The 21,831-nt window shown below is 28.9% G+C and overlaps 1 protein-coding gene across 1 annotated transcript in view; it reads left to right on the forward strand.

Moving 5' to 3' along the window:
- Window positions 1–21,831, forward strand: part of LOC123294672 (alpha-1,3-mannosyl-glycoprotein 4-beta-N-acetylglucosaminyltransferase A) — a 365,058-nt gene that overhangs the window by 150,498 nt on the left and 192,729 nt on the right. The window contains exon 3 of the mRNA XM_044875778.1: window positions 955–1,263. Within this exon, the coding sequence (XP_044731713.1) occupies window positions 955–1,263 (309 nt within the window). The remainder of the gene's footprint in view (window positions 1–954; window positions 1,264–21,831) is intronic.

Raw genomic sequence — 21,831 nt, forward strand, 5'->3', positions numbered from 1 at the left:
ACCATATAGTGGTATAGTAATAATAGTAATATCAGTAATCTGTGATGGTTTTCCGAAATCAATTATCTTATAATGGATAAAGACAGTTTTAGAAACTTATCTATTCAATTATTCGATAACAATTTGCATTATTTAACGTACACCTTGTATCTATACGTTCTTTCGTAATATGTGGTTCTTTATATAAATGTTGTTGTTTGCGATCTAAAAACCACTCGTTACCTACTTAAATAATATATTATATCGTATGGTATCTTCCGTTATTTTATGCAAATAAATTATTTCTTTAGTAAATATTATGAAAATTTTAACTACAGTTATAAACATTTCCTTGTTTACACATATTCTTATGTAATATACTTATCTTTATATCGCAGAATCCTTGTTTCTTTTAAAGGAAACGTTTGAAATTAATTTTAAAAATTTTTGGAATTTATTTTTGTGTGGATATTTCTCTTGGGTCAATTAATAAATGCTACAATAAAAGAAATGAAAAGAAAAATATTAAACTATACATACTGTCTTATAAATATTTTTTTAGATCCATGAACCTATGAGACCTCACAGAAAAATTTTGCTTAAAATAACTTTTTACGCTCTTAAGTTATCGTGATCATGGATTGATGGACTGTAGGACGGGTAGATAAATTTGATCCACGAAATTATATCAATAATTTTAATAATACTTGTATCAAAATTATTTCACCAAAATTAATCTTTTTCTAAGCATAACAAACTTCAGACTAATCTTCAAGATCTACATGTCTTCTAATAGATAACCTTTCAGAAACGCAACAATGACTAAAAGACAGATCCCTGGAAAAAAAGGCCAGAAAATATGGCTTATCAGTAAAAAAAATTTAATAACTGGAACCAATTTTAAATTTAGTCTTTTTCCACAGGAATTACTTTCCAAAGCAATTTATAACAAGTTTTTTTTAATTTTTATTACAGATTGATAATCACATGTTAATACGTTCGCTTAACATGTCTGGATTTCGTGCTGCAAGTGGATTAGAACCAGATAAACAATTACGTTTACCATCAACATTTCAATTTCTACCACATTTATTAGATGATCCACAAAGTTTACGACCCGCGTATTTAGTTTCACGTGGACGTACCGGAGTGTCTGTAGTGTTAGGTGTACCAACTGTGCATCGTGAAAAACAAAGTTATTTAATACCGACTTTACAAAATTTAATAAGTGGTATGGATACAACGGAAGCAGAGGATTCATTAATTGTTGTATTTGTTGGCGAGGTAAGTTTTTTGTAAATACTTTTATGATTGTGTTAAGTTAATCTTAAGAAACCTTAGTGACGATTACATTTTAAAGACAGTTAAATCATTTTATTTAGAAATAAAGGTGAACGAAAACTGTCTAGGCAGCCTAGAATTGTTGTTTGATGAAATTTTATAGAAAAAATATGAAATCAGTTTTCCAAAATACAAGTGAATTTGTTCTCTACTCTTTTACGGTGTAATTCGATCTTTCAGCTACAAGAGATTTAGTGTTAATTTATTTGTTTGAAGTTAGGTTGATCTTTTTCTTATATATTCTCGAATGTATCAGTGTTGAATGTTCGAAAAATTATTTTCCAATGGTTCATCGAATTATGCGAAATTATAAAATTTTATCAACTTTTTACAATATATAACTGAACTAATCAATCTTATTTAGAATTAACAATTTTGAGTTTGAGCCGTGCTTAAGATTTTACATAAACATCGCTGTTTTATTCGGTTATTCTCAGTAGTTTTAATAAATTAAAGCGACGATGTTGAGTTAGGTGTATAATTTTCATGATAAAATAGAAAAGTTTTTTCAAGGGAATTTTTATTGATTACAGTAATTTTCTATTTGTCGATCACCACTTATTTGGTGGCATAGGTGCTACATATCGCGTGCTACTCATTCCATTCTAATTATAATTTATACTGCTACAATAAACAAGCAAATTTTTCTTATATTGTGTGGTTTGCGGTATCTCGACAAAGACATCATTGCGACAAAAACGTCTAAGATAAGTTTAAACTATTAACAGCATAAAACCAGTAATCTGGAAAATCAGTAATCTTAACGTTTGACAGTTGTGCTGGAAAGCTATAGGTCTAGCTCCTGGTGGTGACAATATTTGTTTTAATTTATTACATTGTCGTTGCATGCGTTGCAATCTTACCTTTATCTACTCACATAAAAATACAAGATTGTTAAAATTTTAAAAATGAAATATGTAAGAAAAAATAAATGACGTTGTCTCTGCTTTAGCTTAAGAATAATTAAAATTAATTTATTAATTAAATAATTTTAATCCAAGTTTTTACAAGATCATGCGCCGAAATAAGGTAGACTAGTAGTAATATTTAATAAAAAATGTTAATTTGCATTCAATTTATTTTGTATGTTTTTTCACATGAAATTTTCATTAAATTTCTCTGAAATTTGTTTAATAAATATTTAAAAGCAACAGTGAATATAGCTGAAGGGTTTATTTAATACTTTTTTCGTAAGAGCCCCCTTTATGATATTCCCTTTATAATTTATTTTAAATATTTAAATTTGGATTATTTTACACGGCATTTTTTTTTTTGTTTTTTGTAAAAATATGTATAAAGATAGACAAGAGAAAATAAAGGAAAAGGAAAATAAAAATTAATATAAATTTTTGTTGTTTAAAAAAAATGTATAGTTTTCAACTGTTCGGAGAGAAAAATTACTTCAAAAATAGACATTCTGGCTTCTGGCCACTGGATACTCTAATCTTACCAGGATTTTCAATTTGAATCCTTGGGAAACGTAATGACCACTTAACATAGAGTAGTTATAACAATCATCAGCAACCAACTGTGTTTGTTAAAACATATTCCAAGTCGATCAAAAGAAATGGAGTTTCTTTTGGATTTTACTTGAACATGTAAGCTCTGTACGAAAATTCAGTTGATTTGCACAAAGTTCCCACACTGAAAAAAAACGTCCATCTTTTCTGGTATACTTAATGAATAATTACGACTATTATACATTTAAAAAATAGAAAATCATACATATATTTTACCTGCGTAAAACAATCCTTACCATTATTTAGTGTTATAGAAAAGGGATAAAAGTGAGAGCAATCTTTATCAATCTTTACTTTTAAATCCAGCGAAGCGGGTGGGTAGCACTCTAGTGATTAAATAATTATCATTTTTAGGGCGCAGTGATCAAAAGTCATAGCTCTCATTTAGTACTTATAAGTATTCTAAATAATAAAATTGAAACTTTAATACAATAAACCTACAGCATAGACAATCCACGCATGTAGGAAATAAGCCATTTATAAATATTTTCACATGTGATTAAATAAATAAATGTTATTAGCACATTTAAAATGTTATTTATAACATTACACACAGTCACACTGTTATAGTTTACGTAATGAGGTTAATGAAATATAATTTATTTTATTTTAAATTAAAATTTATTTATCATTGTCATTGAATGAAGAGTGCATTGTCTTCATCACTCTGAAATAAATGACTATGACTGTGATTTATACCAAGTAATTGACTGTACCTAGCATATTTATTGTGCGAGGCAATTACTATTATTTGTAAGTAAATAGGTTAAGTTCAAGGTTTTTATTCTGTATTTATTCATGGAAAGATTAAATAACATTTATGTTCTTTTCAATAGCGATATGAAATAAAAGGCCGAAGCGGGCGGATAGAGTTTCTGAGATATCGCAATTTTTGGATCGATTTTAGTCCACATCTCAAAAACTATTCGACCAGTCAACAAATGCACCCGATTTTTGTACTTTTTGGGTCAAAATTACTTTATATACTGAGTTTTATCGAAATTCTGGATAAAAAAATTTCGATTTATTTTTATCGATTTTTTGCAATTTTTATAAGGGGAAAAAATTGAGAAAATTTGAAAAAATTGAGAAAATCGGGAAAAAACTTTGTTTTGGAATTTGAAGAAACTTAGTGGATGGGGTAATTTTGATCCAAAGAATATAAAAATCAGGTTAATTTCATGATCGGATGCAGAGTTTCTGAGATATCGCAATATTTGGATCGATTTTAGTCCGAATCTTTAAAACTATTCGACCAGTCAACAAATGCACCCGATTTTTGTACTTTCTGGGTCAAAATTACCTTATAAACTGAGTTTTATCGAAATTGGAGATAAAAAAAATTTTTCGATTTTTTGAAATTTTTTTAAGGGGTACCCCTTTGAAAAAATCGAGAAAAACGTAAAAAAAAATTTGTTTTGGAATTCGATGAAACTCAGTGAATGAGGTAATTTTGATCCAAAAATCTTAAAAATCGGGTTAATTTAATGATTAGATGCAGAATTTCTGAGATATCGCAATATTTGGATCGATATTAGTCCGTATCTCAAAAACGACGCGACCAGTCAACAAATGCACCCGATTTTTGAACTTTTTGGGTCGAAATTACCTTACATACTGAGTTTTATCCAAATTGGAGAAAAAAAAAATTTTTTCGATTTTTTGAAATTTTTCCCTTTGAAAAAAATCGGTTTACAAAAAATAAATCGCATTTGTCGGGGGCTTTTTAAATTTTGTAAATTTTACTTGTTAAAGTTTCTCTAAAAGTATTGGTTTAAAAAAAATATAAGAGTTTGATTCAAATAGTTATATTCCTACCAAGTATCCTATTTTGAGGTATAGTTCCCAACACTCTGGAAGCATAAATTATTTCATTATCCTTTTCATATTATCGTTTCTCTCTCTTTTTTCATTTTTTCTTTTTAATTATTTATTAACTTAGAAATGTAAACAGTGTAACATTATTATTGTTTCTTTAAATATCATGACATACTTTCTTCATATAATATTTATCTTATTATACTATGTGTATATGAAATATACCAAGGTATACTAAGTTTAGTCCCAAGTTTGTAACGCTTAAAAATATTGATACTAGGAACAAAATTTTGGTATAGGTATTCATAAAATCACTTAATTAGTCCATTTCCGGTAGTCTGCCTGCCTGTCTGTTTGTCGTCTGTCGTCTGTCGGCTGTCGGCTGGCGGCTGTCGGCTGGCGGCTGGCGGCTGTCCGTCTGTCATCACGATTACTCAAAAATGAAAAGAGCTATCAAACTAAAATTTTATAATGTGCTGAGGACGTAAAAAGACAAGCCGTGGTCGTAAATGAGCAACACAGGCCAATTGGGTCTTGTAAACCGTTAGAGATAGAACAAAAGTTTAAATGTAAAAAATGTTCCTTATAAACAAATTAACAACTTTTGCTTGCAACATTTTTTCGTAAACATCACTGTTTACCCGTGAGAGCGCATATTATGCGCAAATTGTAGTATTATATGGTCATATCAGTTATATGTGTGTGACATGTATCTATGTGTAATGTGACAGAGTAATCAAAACTCCCTATACATGATATTTCAACAATTGACTCAGTCAATTGTTTGTTTTCACTTGATTCCTCTTTAACATTAATATATTTTATGTTTCTTTTCTTATACAAAAATTTTGTATATTCAAAATATCATAATTCTGTACCGTATAGAAGAAGGAAGAATAATAGAAAAAAAAAGATAAAAAAGAAGTAGAAGAAGGAAGGAATTTTAAATATGAAGAAGTTGTTATTTTCCACTTTGTATTAATAAAAAATATCAACTGAGTTGTATAGTTGAAGCATTGAAGCTTCAAGAATGAAAAAATAACTCTGATTAACTTCAAAGATACATTAAACATAACAGAAAAGATGAGAAGATAATTTTGGTTAACTTCGAAAAATACATTAATCATAACAGTCGAAGGCTTTCAATCTTTTTTTTGTCAAACATATGAACACATGTGGGCCAGTTTTTGTCATGACTCTACTATTACATCGAGAGTTTTTCCCTTCGTCTTTTACAATTTTTTTGTACAGTTATATTTCCGGATTTTAACATACCATTATCTGAAACGGAAATGATACATTTCGTCAGGTAAAAAATAAATTAATAATATTGTTTTTGTAAAAATAGGATAATAAAAGTTATTGGAATATTTTGACCAGATCCAATTATATAATCTGATATTTTTTAAAAAATCCCTTTCATTATTAAGTGAAATTTACTCATATCTACTGATTATCATTTGCTACTGGTTATCGAATGATAGTCAGCGAATGAACAAATTTATAAATTTTTACCCTATTCGTATCTCCCAAATTAGTACTCAGATCCAAATTTGGAAAATATTTTTTTTGTTGCTCTTGATAAGCTTATTTTGGTAAGCCGGGTTTCTGCAGTGAATAACAGAACACGGTGTATATTTCTTCAAATTCTTCGTTGACGCGACTATATATTATGATGAATACACAAGTGTATAGTACTTCTTGCAATGTTTTACTACCTAAGTACTGACATGACGTAAGAAGGTGGAATACTGTTTTGTATTACATTTAAAAAGAAGAGGGCTGTTGCTTGTTGCAAGTTTGAACTATTTACATTTTAAAGTTTCAATGAATATAACATTTGTACATAAGAAGTTTTTACGTTCAAGTTAAATAATTTCTTATATTATTTTTTAATGGAGAAAAGGAAAAAAAAACACTTTAAAATTTTATGGCCCCAACGTTATCTGGCACTGTTATTACACCAAAATGTACATTCAATATTTTAAAATAATAATAAAATGATAAGGTTTGATGGAATCGTTTTCAGAAAATAATATTTTGATATCTACTAAAGCTGAAAGAATGTTAATAATTCGGTAGTCGAAATGCCTTTTTTGGTGAATTTTTAAAGCAACTAGTGTCTTGCCGATTCCTTAAAAGGAAACACTACCCCAAAAACTAGAATTAAAACAAATTTTAAAATGTCTAATTATTCTTGCACTTTTAATTTAAAGACTGGTCAGACATCAAAAGCTCAAAGCTAAAGTAACATACCATTATCAATGAAGATCGTTTTTTATAGGATTTTAATTAGAGATTTATCTGTTCTTTGTTTGCTATCAAATCTCTCCAGTTTAATTTGACCTACTTCTCGGTTTCCGATTGAGCTAAAATTTTGCATTTATAAGTAAATCGGATGACAATTAGTTTCATCAATGAATATAGCCAGAAAATAGCCATTCTAAGGAAGACCTCGATAGCAGGTTCTTGATTAGTTTGATGATTATTTTTTAAATATTTCTTTTTATATAGTATTGAAAATCAGAAACCTTTCAGATAGTGCAAATAATCCGATAGGGGGGGGGGAGTTAAAAATTAAAGTATAGCAAGAAAATATTGTCTTATATTAATATTAACTTGCTGTTTTAAGAACAAATTTTCCTGCTATTACTTTTTTCAGTTTATTATTTACTTCTCAATAAACATGGTAAATTATAGATTTAAGTGAATAAACAGAAACCTATTTTATCTATCTAATCGATAATTGATAGTATAACTCATGAAAAGTTGATAGAGTCTTAGTTTCTTGTAAGACTGTCAACAAATGTTAACATTTTGGAAAAATTTACTATACGATAGATAAACATTTAAGCTAAAAAAATCTCTGAATCTTATATTTTTTAATTAACCTTGGCGGCCAAAGGATCTCCTTAACATTTACAGTTTTTGTCGGTGTCTAAAGTGCATAAACAGTTTATACATAAGTTTATCTTTATTTCTTAACCCAAATAAGCAAAAAAAGTCAATTTTCTTTAAGTGTGCCATTGAAAGAATCCAGGTCTATTGAAAGAATAAACTTCCTTTCTTCATTATTTTTTCAGTCATGTTCCTAAACTGTGGTCAAAATGAATTGTTAAGGTAGTTAAGGTTGTTACGGTAGTTAAAGGTTATACGTCTTTAGAGATGAGTAATTGTTGTAAATTACGTAATTGTAAAGAAATATTCTCATTAGAACATTTAACATTTATACATATTCAGACCTTGACAGTCTGCAAAAAAAATTTTTAATTTAAATGCTGGTAGTAAATATACTTCTCCTAACCTTGCAGTTGCAAATATATGAATGCAAACTTATATTATTATTAAAAATGTAGGATATTATATTAAAAAATTATCACATAATCAGAAAATATATGAATTTTATATTAAAAAAATAATATTCATTTAACACATGAATTAATGTTATATGTATAATTAAATTATATTTTTATATTATACAACTTTTTTTTTGTAAATGCTACGGTACCTCCATTAAATTGTATTTTATGCATATCATTATTAAAAAACTTTTTAATTCAATTTTAGAGTATGCATTTCATACACAAAAAAATCTTTGAAAAATGTACAGTGTGCTTTATATAAATGTACAATTTGTATATGTGGACGATAGAATTGCGTATAATCGTGAATGATTGAGTAGCGAAATGGTTGGTGACTTCAGTACAGCGTAAGTTTTGCAGCAGATTCAATATCACTCAAAATAGTCCCGTACCCACTGGAGACACAATCTTACTTCGGATTGATAGTTTTTGTACAATTGGCTCATAAAAAAAGATTATTTTATTATTGAGCTAAATATAATTATCTAAAACTAAAACTGCATCTCTCTCAGGCTGGAGCAGAGTTATTTCAATTTATTTTATTGGAGGTCCACCGCTATAACAAATTTAGTATCGAGCCGCTCCGAACAAAACAATAGTGGTCGATATGCGTTATTCTGGAGTTCACGATGATAACTCCATGATGACAACTGAAAAATAATTTTTTGGGCTAAAAAATATATTGCAGTCAAAATGCTCGCCCTTTCTAACAGCTGAGTACTTCCAGTTCAAAAAACATTGTGTATTAAAATCTTTTGCATTAAACACTCTGTATATTAACTGTGTATGCAAATAAATCAAATTTTTTTATCTTTTATGCTTTTGTTAACATCATTGACGTATCGCGTGAAAAACGTTAAATGCATGAGTGATAATGGTTGAATGTTTAATTAAAAAATGCTTATTGAGTTAAATCTAAAGAATGTGTGTTTTTTCCTGCTTTCGTATTGAAAAAAAAAAAAATTACTTATTATAATAGTTGAAAAGTCTTAAGAATTTTTTTTCTTAGAATATTATTTAATAATTAAATTTTACTTTGAAAGTCACCCTCAAGTTACGTCGAAATGAAGATCCCAGGCGAGCAGAGTGTATAAAATATTCATCGCGTCGAAAATAGAGCTGTTTCTTGGAAACACACAAAATATTATTATTAAATGTGTTTTGTGGATGAGTGTCCGAACACTAAACTTGAATTATACAAAAATATCCTTTTATTAACTCCCGAACTAAAATACAGGGGTGTTATAAGTTTGATCGCTATGTTTGTGTGCCAATCTGTGCGTCGTCGCGTCTAAACGGATGAATCGATTTTAATTTGTTCGGTTTCATTTGAAAGGTAATTAAATGGAGAGTGTTCATAGCTATCATTTAAGTGCAAGCTTAGGGTTCCGTACCCGTAAAAATATTGGCGATGATCTTCAAAATTGATTCAGTTTGGAAAAGGCATGAGTCATATAATTTTAACATATAAATAATTGCTATGGAAATGAATGGTAAAATAAATCTGGCTCAATTCATTTCGAAATGGCAAAATAATTAAGTAATTCAAAACAATAATTCAAAAGAACAAGAAGAAGTTTTTTAAATTTTGTAAATTTCACTTGTAGCATTGTTAATTAAGATGGCCCTTATATAATACAGGTATTTATAGCTTACTTAATAATCTTTAATATTAGAGAAATGTGATTATTGTTAATATATAAAAAAATAAAGCCGATCTGGCACTTTCACTGTTGTTTCTGGTTGTTTCACTGGAGTTTTCTAGAAATTTGTAATTGATTTTTCTGTTTTAGTTGAGTGAAAAATAAATTAAAAAATTCTAGTAGCAAATGAAATTATGTTGAAAAAAATTTATATTCAAATGTATAACCCCTTGGCCTGTGCAAATATTATGTTTTAGTAATTAAAATACAAATTATTTTTGGTTATATCAACAAGAAATACAAACAAAACAAATAAACGTATTTATCATATCTGTGATATTCGTTCAAAACTTTCCAATGTCCCAAATCGACAGTGATATGTTTTAGTACCATAAAAATTATCAATATTATCAATCCTATTACGCTTTTCCATCAATTTTCGTGTCGGTAGATGTTTTCTATCGATACAATTCTATTTACAGGTGTAAAATGATCTATTTGGATTTAAATTAATTTAGAAAAACGATAAATTTTTCTTCGAAATTTATCATTGAAGGAGCTACGATGCAAAGAAAAACCTTTCAAACTAATAGAACCTCTCTTCTACCGGTACCTGTAATCTGCTCAAGCGATGTTTATGCGGAAATTGTCTAAAAAAGTATTTAATATTCCATAAAACCTAATCGAAATTCAATTTTATTTCCATTTCTTAAATTTTAATCAAATGTTTTTAGGTTTGTACTTAAATTACTGCTTGCTTGACGAAGTTGGAAATAAATGCTATAAATGTAACATCTACATTATTTTAATTTTCCAAGTTCCCAAGAAAAATTCTATTTTTTATAATTTGGAATATTTTAAGTTCAAGTTCAGTTATTATTAAAAATGGCTGAACGTCTTTAGCTTTTGCTTACCAGAACTTTTTTGTTAAACAACTAATGGTTATATAGAACAGCTGATTCGGAAATCTTTCTGCCACCTATATACACAATATATACCATGTGTGTTTGTACCATCTAGGCATATACACATCTGTAGTATGACCGAATACATCCGTTTAGTAATGCATCTAAGCGAGAGGTATTATATACACGCGTTGTAAGACTACAGATACGATACGACAGATCTTCTGTTGTATGCATGCAGAGAGTGGGAGTTTTGTTGCATACTTACTAGTTATCTGTAACTTAAAAACTCCCACTCTCCAAGCGTCTTTCAACGAATGTTCAATACATGTATATAATACCTCTCGCTTAGATGCATTACTAAACGGATGAATTCTGTTATGCTACAGATATGTATATGCCTAGATGGTACAAACACACATGGTATAATACAACTACATGTACGTTCGTATTATGTTCCAGCTTATATGAAGACACCAGGAATTTATTTACAATTTATAAACGCTTTAAGAAATACACCTAATAAATATATGACTAAAAAGCTATTATAATAATTTTCCTTTACATAAACTTACTTCGTAAAACCACAATAATTCTATTAACAAATCATGAGAGCTAAAAAAAACTGAAACCGTACGAAAAGTGTGTAGTACATTATTAAGAACCAATTTTAGTCATACAATGATCGTGCTTTGTGCAATCGATTTTCTTTAGCAAATAGTTTTCATTGAAAAAGATATATATTTCTTTTAAATCAGCCGTAATTTTTCTGAAACCTAAGTAATTTCAATTTTAATTTAATGACGTTCTTGTTTCAAGATTATAGAGTGCTAGGAATTATCGCAGTAGACTGGAATTGTTGTTTAAAATAAACTTCACAATTAATATGCGTGTGTAAACACGTTCGATTGTTCGCAGTTGGTTAAGTCGTAGCCAATTCTGAACGCGGTATATCTAAAAATAATTGAGGAACTGAAATTTTCAGCGAAAGATGATAAAACATCAATTATGGTATGACAAGGGGCCCATGGTCTTAGAGTGTTCCTCGTGAACAGCCAATACACCTTAACTCTCTTAGAGCCTAACACTCTTCGTCCAAGAAAAATTTTTATTGTGAGAAATTCTTTGTTTCGATGTAATTTTTTTGATCCTAAGTGTAGTCATATTTTTCACTTGTACCTACAGAAAGAAGACACACGTTTGTCTGACAATACCTACAGTACGTATAGTAACAATATATAAGTATTTATGTAATATAAAATAAAAGAACAATAACCATAAATTGTAAAGGGCCTTATTTTATTTAAATTACTGGAGTAAGTGAAATTTATTGTAACACATTATATATTTATATATCGTATAGCAAAGTAGCACACCGCGCGTAGTCAATTTAATATATAATGACTATATCCAAGCTATGACTGAACAAAGTGTTTCAAATTTATTCGATTCATTGGAAATGAAGCTTCTCTCCCAACCACTTAAAGATTCAGAGTTTTCCTTTCAAAGAACATAAGTCGACATAGCGGAATACCTTTTCAATTCCCATGTAGGTATTTTCCCAAACAATATAAGTCGTATTAGTGTATGGCTAATAATTTATAGGGAATTCGATCTCAATGTTTACGTTCTGGGAAATAGTCATCGGTTTTATGCTCACTAAAGATACTCACCGTTTAGCACTCACCGATTATTTAGTTCACTTTTAAAAGTGGTTTTAAATATAGAATTCAATCGAACTCAATTTAAACATCGATTTGAATGAAAAAATCCATAAATTACTGATAATTCAAGGAATTTTCGCAATTTTCTATTTTGTAGGGATTGGGTAGGTCTATTTGTCTGCATCTATAAATGGAAACCTGATCGATGAAAACCGATCCATTTTTATCCAAATGATATTTTTCTTCAAAAAAATTCAATTCTTTTTGAATCTATATTTTGGATCCCTTTTGTAAAAACGAAAAAACAACAAATGTTACATTTGTTGGAAAATAATTTTTTTTAACGCATTTTATTTGCCACAATTTTCAAACAAAAGATATGTATCTTTTGCTAAAAAAAAGTAAACTTTGATGGTATTGACAATATAAGACGAAAAGTTAAAATAAAATTTTTCGGTATCTGGAGTAATTTTCAAAATATCTTAAATTGAAAATTTTGTTTAATTATTTGGCTTTCGATATTTCGTAAACGATGGCAGATATCGAAAAATTGTCTTCTTATTTTTCGTCTACATTTATGAAGTTATAACAAAATTCTTAATCAATATTCAACGTGTAAGATACAAATAATTTCAACTATAAGTCTAAACTTGCCTTGGCGCTTGTACTACCTTAAGAATTACGAATAACAAAAAATTTGTTCAATAAATAATATTTAAATAGGAATAGAAAAAAATTTATTTCATTCGTTCAGTTTTCAAACATATAATTTTGAAATACTCTGTGACAAATCAAATTTGTAGAGTCGACTTTTCTATTCAAACTTTTTTCCTATAGTAAATCCGTAATCCTGATAAAACTGTGTAAAATATTTGTGTTGAAAAATTTATAGTTTCTTTATTTATTTTAAATTTGAGCAAAAAATAAACTTTTCTAGATTAAACTTAACAAAGTAAATATTTAACAAAAAAATATGTTTTGAATACAAAAAAAAAAAAAAAAATGTTTAATGTAAAGTTTAAAAAGTTCGCACGTAACACGTGTAAAAAATACGATGTATCTCTTTTGTCATGTAATTAAATTTACGAAAACTTTTTCCCGGGAAACAAGATTGTAGATTATTTATGAAAGTATTACCTCAAATTTTACACACGTTTATAAAAGTTATATAAACAATAGAATAAATTTATTTCTATAATTTTATGAACGGCAATTGTGCGAACCTTTGTTTTCGATTTTTGAAGTTGGTATCTGTTTCTAAATAATGCATTTATAAACGAGATACCTTATTTTTAAAAATATTAATAATAAATAATATTCTTGATAAAATAAGAAAATAGAAAAATAAAAAGTACATATTATGTAAGCAAATCGAGAATTGAAACGTGGAAAATTCCTATATTATACCGTAAGAAAATATAACCCTTGTTTTATTTTTTAAAAAGATACACATACATATCAGAAAATTTACGATACACATCGGACATTTCTTTTTTAATATTCAAAGTACAATTCCCTTTGTGTTTTTGAAGTTGACTAGTCTGAGCGTAAAGAAAAAAAGGTTTTCTACGTTTTACGAGTTGAATACAAATTCATAACCCACAAAAAAATATAAATAGCTGTAAATTAGAATTTTATTTAACAAAATTCATTTGCCATAAATATGCTAAAGAACAATGCTGAAAAATATACTGCTTCGGGACAGTAATATAAACCTTCTGTGGATATTTCCATAGAAATAAATTTTTCCGTATTTTGTTGTTTAGTGCTAAATCCAAACATGTTCTTCATTTTCTTATGCCCTATTACATTCCCACTTTGAAATATCTTCAGATTTATTCAATGTTAATTCTTCAGAATTTCTTTTTCAGTGTATAATCTACCGTAGCTGTTAGTGATTTCCGATATTTTGAATCTTTCTGCGAAAATACAACTTCGCTTGTTCCGCTGGCTGGTCGTGCTCAAACAAAAGTTCCAACGAATGATCCTATCATCTCGATTAATCGTGTTTCAAGCCGATGTCGCGACTGTTGACCCTAAGAAAACTGTTCCGAGACAGAGCTCGTTCGGTAATTGATCCAGCGATATCTATCTCGCACGTTGCCGCTGATCTTAAGAAAAATCATTAAATGATGATATTTATATTACTTACAAAACTTACCAATATCGGTTGCCAATTTGGTTATTGGTAACCGTTTATGAAGCTACCAGAAGTTAGTTACATTATATTGATATATTGATAAAGCTTGGCCGAATTAATATAAGTCTGATAGATACATCAATAACCATTTGGAAGTACCTTTTGCGACCTATAAAGTACTTTTCAATGAAAGCATCTTAAGAAAGGCTAATATGAAGTAGATAGACAAACGTACTTGCGATAAAACATGGTCTTAATTAAAGCGGAGGCGTTCTGAAGACATTATGAAACTTCAAAGAGGCTCAATAAGCTATACCATTGCAGCTACCACTATACACTGACTAAAAGACACATGGAACGTCGTAGCCTTCTATTGTATCGTGGCTCTTGCAGGAGCCCCTAAGATAAGATGAAGAGAGGGACAATGACCTACCTTGTTTTCCACTTTCCATTTGTTACCATGAAAAGATTAGAACATTGACAAATCATAATTGCTATTCTTCAACACTTCCAATTGATTCATGGGCTAGTGGCTAAGAATAAGTAGCAAGCCTTATTCATTAAGTATCACAATGAATTTAATGGTCTTAGTGTATATCAGTCTGGAACAGCCACTACATCCAACCCTAACTTATTTTGATATCTAATCTGATGCAAAACACAAATTATTTCTGAAAGTGCAAGTATTAAGGTAGTTCCTCCGCGACCGTCCAGTCAAAAAGTTTTGGACTAATACTATCTATGACTATTATACATATACCATATATTATTTTGACAAGACTGTAGTTCCTCACTACTGATTCTAGTATACATATAAGCACACACACTATGACATATGCCTTTAACATTAGTCTTCATATCTTTTCCACAAAAATCATCGCTAAAACGAGTTATTTATTTAAGTTTTTTATCGAAACTATATGGTAAATAATTTTTATTTTTATTTATATATTTTCTAAATATAGTATTCTACATTATATTAGTTTTTCATAGAGATGGTGGACGTCATTCATTGGTAAATAAATATAATATTTGTAAATTTGTGTATTTTTATACACTTCTCCCATGTACACGTACAAATTGCGTCACTTTTAATTGCTAATATCTCATGTATGGCATGGTAAATCATCTTCTAATTTTAACAGCAAGTGTATTATGAATTAAATATTTTATATTCTGAGTTTTGAGAAATTCTTGGAATATCACTTTCGTGTAGGTACTACCTTAATTACATAATAAGGGTGGTAGCAAAATAAAGATAGATAGTACCGAGTAGCATTGGAATATTTAAGTACATTATAATTGAATTACCTAACAAGAGTAAGCTGTCAGAGATTGGCAATAATCGTACTAGCAATGAAATGAAGTATTATATGTGTACATACCTACCTTCCTTTTGTTTTATATATCAATGTAGTATATACGTTGTGACTTGTTTTATTTCTTTTTACTCGACATTATCTCTTGAAAGTACGTTTTTTTTCATACATTGACATAATAATTTACAGGTAAACCGTTTCCATTTCTATACAGTAGCCAAGAAAATATTCAAACAGCGTTCAAATAAATAGTAGTTAATTTTTGGAATGTGGTCTTATTTAAGGGTATTTAGAATTATTATACCATGTATATGAAATATACGAAGGTATATTAAGTTTAGTCCCAAGTTTGTAACGCTTAAAAACATTGGTACCATGAACAAAATTTGGGAAACTGATGCTCTTATTATACCATGCATATCTATATGTAATATGTAAGGTATACTAAGTTGAGTCCCAAGTTTGTAACGCTTAAAAATATTGATGCTACGAACAAAATTTTGGTATAGGTGTTCATAAATCACCTAAGTAGTCCATTTCCGGCCGTCTATCGGATGTCATCACGATAACTCAAAAACGAAAAAAGATATAAGCTGAAATTTTTATAGCGTGCTGAGGACGTAAAAAGTGAGGTAGAGTTCGTAAATGAGCAAAATAGGTCAATAGGGTCTTGTAAACCGTTAGAGATAGAACAAAAGTTTAAATGCAAAAAATGTTCCTTATCTTAATATATATAAATCTCGTGTCACAATGTTTGTCCTCAATGGACTCCTAAACCACTTAACCGATTATAATAAAATTCGCACACCATGTGCAGTTTGATCCAACTTGAGAGATAGGATAGTTTAAATCTCAAATTATAGTCGCAATTTTAATTTATTGCTAATTATTTGTCTGTTATTATTTGACAGTCACAATTATCTGTTAACTCCAAATGATTCTAACAGATGTCGATACCTTTCGACTGGGTTGAGTAAGTAATCAATAGATGGCGCTGCTGTGGTAAATAGTTTTATCAAAATAATGTACTAAGTATTGTACACATTGAAAAGGTCTACAGAAAAGTCCGTGATGGTATATGTCTATCTCTTATGCATTGCACCTTCAACGTTGCATTGCACCCGTGCGAAGCCGGGGCGGGTAGCTAGTAAAATATAAAATAAACAACTTTTGTTTGAAATATTTTTTCGTAAACATCATTATTTACCCGTGAAAGCGCAAATTATGCAAATTGTATAGTAAGTATGTTATGGCTATATCAGTTATATATGTGTTTAAAGTGACAACCAAAGTCTAAGTAGTCAAACGGTCAAAGTCTAATATACCTTAGACCGCTCGGCCATTTAGGCTCTCCAGAAAGTATGATAGGAAAAATCAATCTCGAATTGTAAAATGTCACGCATCGTGACATTTTATAAATAATATAAAAATTTTTCAGTATAAATATGAAGATAACGAAGTTTTACTGTTTTTTTTTTTTTTTAACATTACACAACTTATTGAGCTCCCATATCACGTATGAGCTTGGGCGGTAGCGCACCCGTATAAGTTGTTTTATATATAGTATCTTTTCTCATTCATCTTCGTATATGTAAGTATACAAACTACATTCGAATTCTTCTATTCTACAATATCGAGTACCTACTTTTTTCACAGTATGTACACTACTCACTCGTAACAATTGTGTTTTTGTTTTTTTGCATTCTTTTGTATTATCATCTATCAGTCCCGTTTTTATTCCACTTTCAATACAAGAAAGAAGAAAGTGTCTCTTTAGATTTATTAAAACAATAGGATAATATAAAAAAAAGTTGCTTCTTGTGTTTGATGAAGACAATTTTTTTTTATTTTGGAAAATTTGAAAAAGAAAAATCCTTATAAGTAACTATACAAAGGTTTATTATCATATTATTCATATTTGTTAGAAATTTAGGTAATTTGAAGACTATTATTTTTCTAGCTAATTAAATGCACAAACAATGTGAAATTTACAAAATTTAAAAAACCCCCGACAAATGCGATTTATTCCTTGTAAACCGATAGTTGGAAACTTAGCTATAAAATGTTCTCAATCAAGGCGGTTCGACCGTTTAGGGGCTACGATACCACTGAAAAACACACAGACAACAGATAAACACTTTAAACTTAACACTCCTTCTTAAATCAATATCAAAGTGATGGTCAAGGACATCAGATGAGATGAAAAGGATACTCAGCTATCTTTTTTTGGGACAAATTTTTGGAAATATTATAGTTGAAATGGAAATATTTGAGTTGAGTTTGTTCTTTTGAAATATTGTTTTGAACTACCTTATTATTTTACCATTTCATTTTTCAAAATGAATTGAGCCAGGTTTATTTAATCATTTATTCCCATAGTAATTATTAAAAAAAATTATGCGTCGCGCCATTTCCAAATTGAATCGTTTTTGAAGATCACCGCCAATTTTTTAGTTCAATTACCTTTCAAATGAAACCAAAAGAATGAAAATTAGTCATCAGTTTAGGCGCTACAATGCCACAAACAGACAAACACAGAGACACACACATAGTGGTCACACTTATAACACCCCTTTTTTTAAGCTGGGGGCTAAAAACAATCTCTTTCCCTAAACAAAAGTGGATCGAATGGCAATGAAGTAATGATCAACACAGACTCAATTACAAATGTTTACTTTTGTAACTTTTTTCTAAAACAAAAATTATAATAATAAACTTGAAAAAATTAGTTGTTTTTCAATTTGTTATGTTTCATTTAGTATAGAAATTGAAATTGTTCTCAATAAATGGGTCATTAAAAGGAAATGTATCGCAATTTATTTGGATTGAATTAGTCAATAGACATAGAACATAGATGCCGTCTCCATTTTTTTGTACATTTTCATGGCGCAACGATAGAATTTTTATGTATCGATTTTTCTTTATTTTATGTCAAATCACTTGTTTTGCAAAATAAAATAAAAAATGTAAAAAATTTTTAAAAATTTGTCAAAAAAAAAACAAAAAAAAATCAGAAACTTCTTTTACAAATATAAGCCGGTTTCGTTCATTTCCAGGAAAATCCTAATCGGTATTTATTCCTTTTTTATAACATGAATTTTTTTTTATAATTTTAGTTTCCGATGTTTAAGAATGGTCCGAGTAGATCTATTTTTGGATCTACAACGTCTTGGTAAAAGAGTATATATCTTCAATCAATTTTCTCTAGATAAGAGTCAGAATCGAAACTCTTACTTCTTGAGCTTATCGCTCAAGTAAAGACTTTTATTATAAGAGGTTATAATATAAAATATCTTCTCGATATAAACTCAAACCTAATGCTATAATCAGTTTGGTAAAATAAAGGTGCTCTAAAGCTTCGCAAACTTTCGTACTTTCAATAAGTAGCTGTTTTGTTAACAATGTCTTTCGTTTTACAAATGCATCAAGACAAAATCAAATCGTTGCAATACGAAAGTCACTAAAATCGAAAAATATGTTTTGGTCCCAAAGTAAAGCGATAATGCCGTCTAATCGATTTTGTGCAATTCCATTGACATAAAATTTTTGTTTGTAACTGGCGGTCTTTGAATGATTTAGTTGACACCCGGTATATAAAATAATTTTTTAGTTCAAATAAAAATTGAAAATATTATTTTACAACAACTAAATTATGTATAGTCTTACTAATTAACTAGATTAATTAATTTAATTGAATTATATGATTCGAGAAACCTGTTTTAATTGAGAAACATCATCACGTAATCGTTCGTTATAACGCACATACACTACTCAATTCAATTCTATTCAATTCAACATAATTTAATAATAAATTTTATATAAAATTTACACTAATTAGTTCTTAATTGTGTTTTCTATGTGGTTGATTGTAAAGGAAATGATGCCATAGACTTAACATATTTAAATAGAAAAAAATATTTTCAATATGAAGTTCATAATTCTTATTGAAATCTTAATGTTTTTATCTGGTTTCGATGAATATTCTTTCTTCTCATCTATCGATAGTATAAAATACATATAAAATGCTTTGTCCTGAATGACTGACGGATCACTGTTCACCCTAAACCGCTGCTCGTAGAGACTTGAAACTTGGAGAGTGTGTTCTTTGTATGACGTAAGCATCCAATAAGAAAGAATTTTCCAAAAATCGAGCCGTAAGGGGGTGTGAATTTTAAATATAATATGTGAGCCGTCAGTTGGTAACAGTTCAATGTACTGTTTACAGTTGTACCCACGGATGTAGCAATTATATTATATATACATGGTAATACCATACAAAATATAGGTAATTAATACCATGCAGTATTAATTACCTAAATTTTTTGAAGACTTTTATATATTTTGAAGACTTTTAAGAACAATACAATTGAAAACTACATTTAATGTTAAAAGAGAAACTAATCATGCTTCTGTATGGAGGTTACGTGAATATTTCACAAACAATTTTATTAAAATTCGATAAAGCTATTTAAATATTGGTTGGCTATTTCTGAATATAATTACATAGAAAATGGAAAATCATAATATTATACGACAGATGTTAACTGGTTGATTGAATTAATTAAACTTTACTTTAATAGCCGGCAACCATGAAGGGAAACTAAATTATAAAATTCACATAATTGATTTTAGCTATTTTGTTAACGAAATTCAGTTTTCAGAAAAAAATATTTTTTTAAATTTAAGTAGGTGATAATTTTTGAATTACAAATTAGGTATGCCCACGCAAATAGCTTTTTTCAAGAGAACTGTTGAAAAACAAAAATTAATAAATTGGCAGTACATAATCGGTGTGGTACTGAAGTTGTGTAAGTGCGACCCTTGTAGTCCATGTCCCATGTATATTTTCCATATCCGTGCATCAAGCCATTTATCCATTCTCCTTTATAAAACTAAAAAATAAGAAAGAGCTCATTGCGCCAAATTACTTAAACATCCAAAGGATTATATATTTATTAATTCGCCAACACCTTTTTAAAGGCACACATAAGTTTACCGTTAATTTATTGGCTAAATAAATTATATTTTTATTTTACCTCCTAGGATTTCAGGCGACATCAGGGCAATTTTTACGTTAAATTTTCAAGTAATAGTGTTATTGGATACTAATTATTCTTAATATTCATTATTATACAATTCGAAAACAATTTCAAAAATTTGGAAAACATTTATTTCTGCTAATGGATTTTTTAATCAATAGTAATTACTTTCCAGAATATTACTTACTGAGTTTTCTGGATAGCAGGGCCGGATTAAACATTTGAGGGGCCCTGGGCCGAAAATCATAGGGGATACATGTAAGGGCAGACTTTTTTTTACAAATTTAAGGAATTATAAGCACATTTATTTCACATTTTGTGGAATTATTTTGCTTTCCATGCAATTGTATGCACACGACTAACTTCCCAGAAGAGGAAAAAACATCAAAGAAAAGGTCTTGTTAGCCTTCATAGATTATTCTTCGAACATGTACTGCAGCTTATGCTGGAACGATAATTATCTCCATAGATAAACATAGATGTTTTATCCACTTTTCAGATTCTTAATGTCATAACTGGTTCACGAAAGAATCCGAACGAATATACGCACATACGCACATTCACACACACAGACATTGATTCGGATATTGCAGCTTTGAAACCGCGGAAATATATAAAACTGGAAATTTTCAAAATCGGCTCCATTACATTAACTTCTTCTGGGAAGTTAAAATCAAGGCAGATCTTGGAAAAAAATAACGTATACGGTGTGCAAAACTGAAGGGCAGCACGAAACCTCTATAATTTTGCCATGTTTCAATTGATTTTGTTGATATTTACATATTTTATTTATTTTAGTTATATGATTATTAACAAAACTGGTTATTTGATTCGATAATTACATCGTTTGACCGTTAATGTTTTAGAATTTTCTATCTCCTTTTAATAAAAATCAATTATCGTAATAATTTCTAGTAAAGTGTATATGAAACAATACCATTTATGATAATGTATGAATAAAAACTTATTCTAGTAGATTTTTGTATTTTTTTGGAACAAAATTGTGGGTAACCCAAGAAAAGAATTTTTATTTTTCCCAAATTGAAGACATGAAAAGTAAACCGATTTTTGGCGGTTTTCTTCATGAATAACAAGGTTGAA

This window comes from Chrysoperla carnea, chromosome 3 (assembly GCF_905475395.1).
Source record: "Chrysoperla carnea chromosome 3, inChrCarn1.1, whole genome shotgun sequence".
Taxonomy (NCBI): Eukaryota; Metazoa; Arthropoda; class Insecta; order Neuroptera; family Chrysopidae; genus Chrysoperla; species Chrysoperla carnea.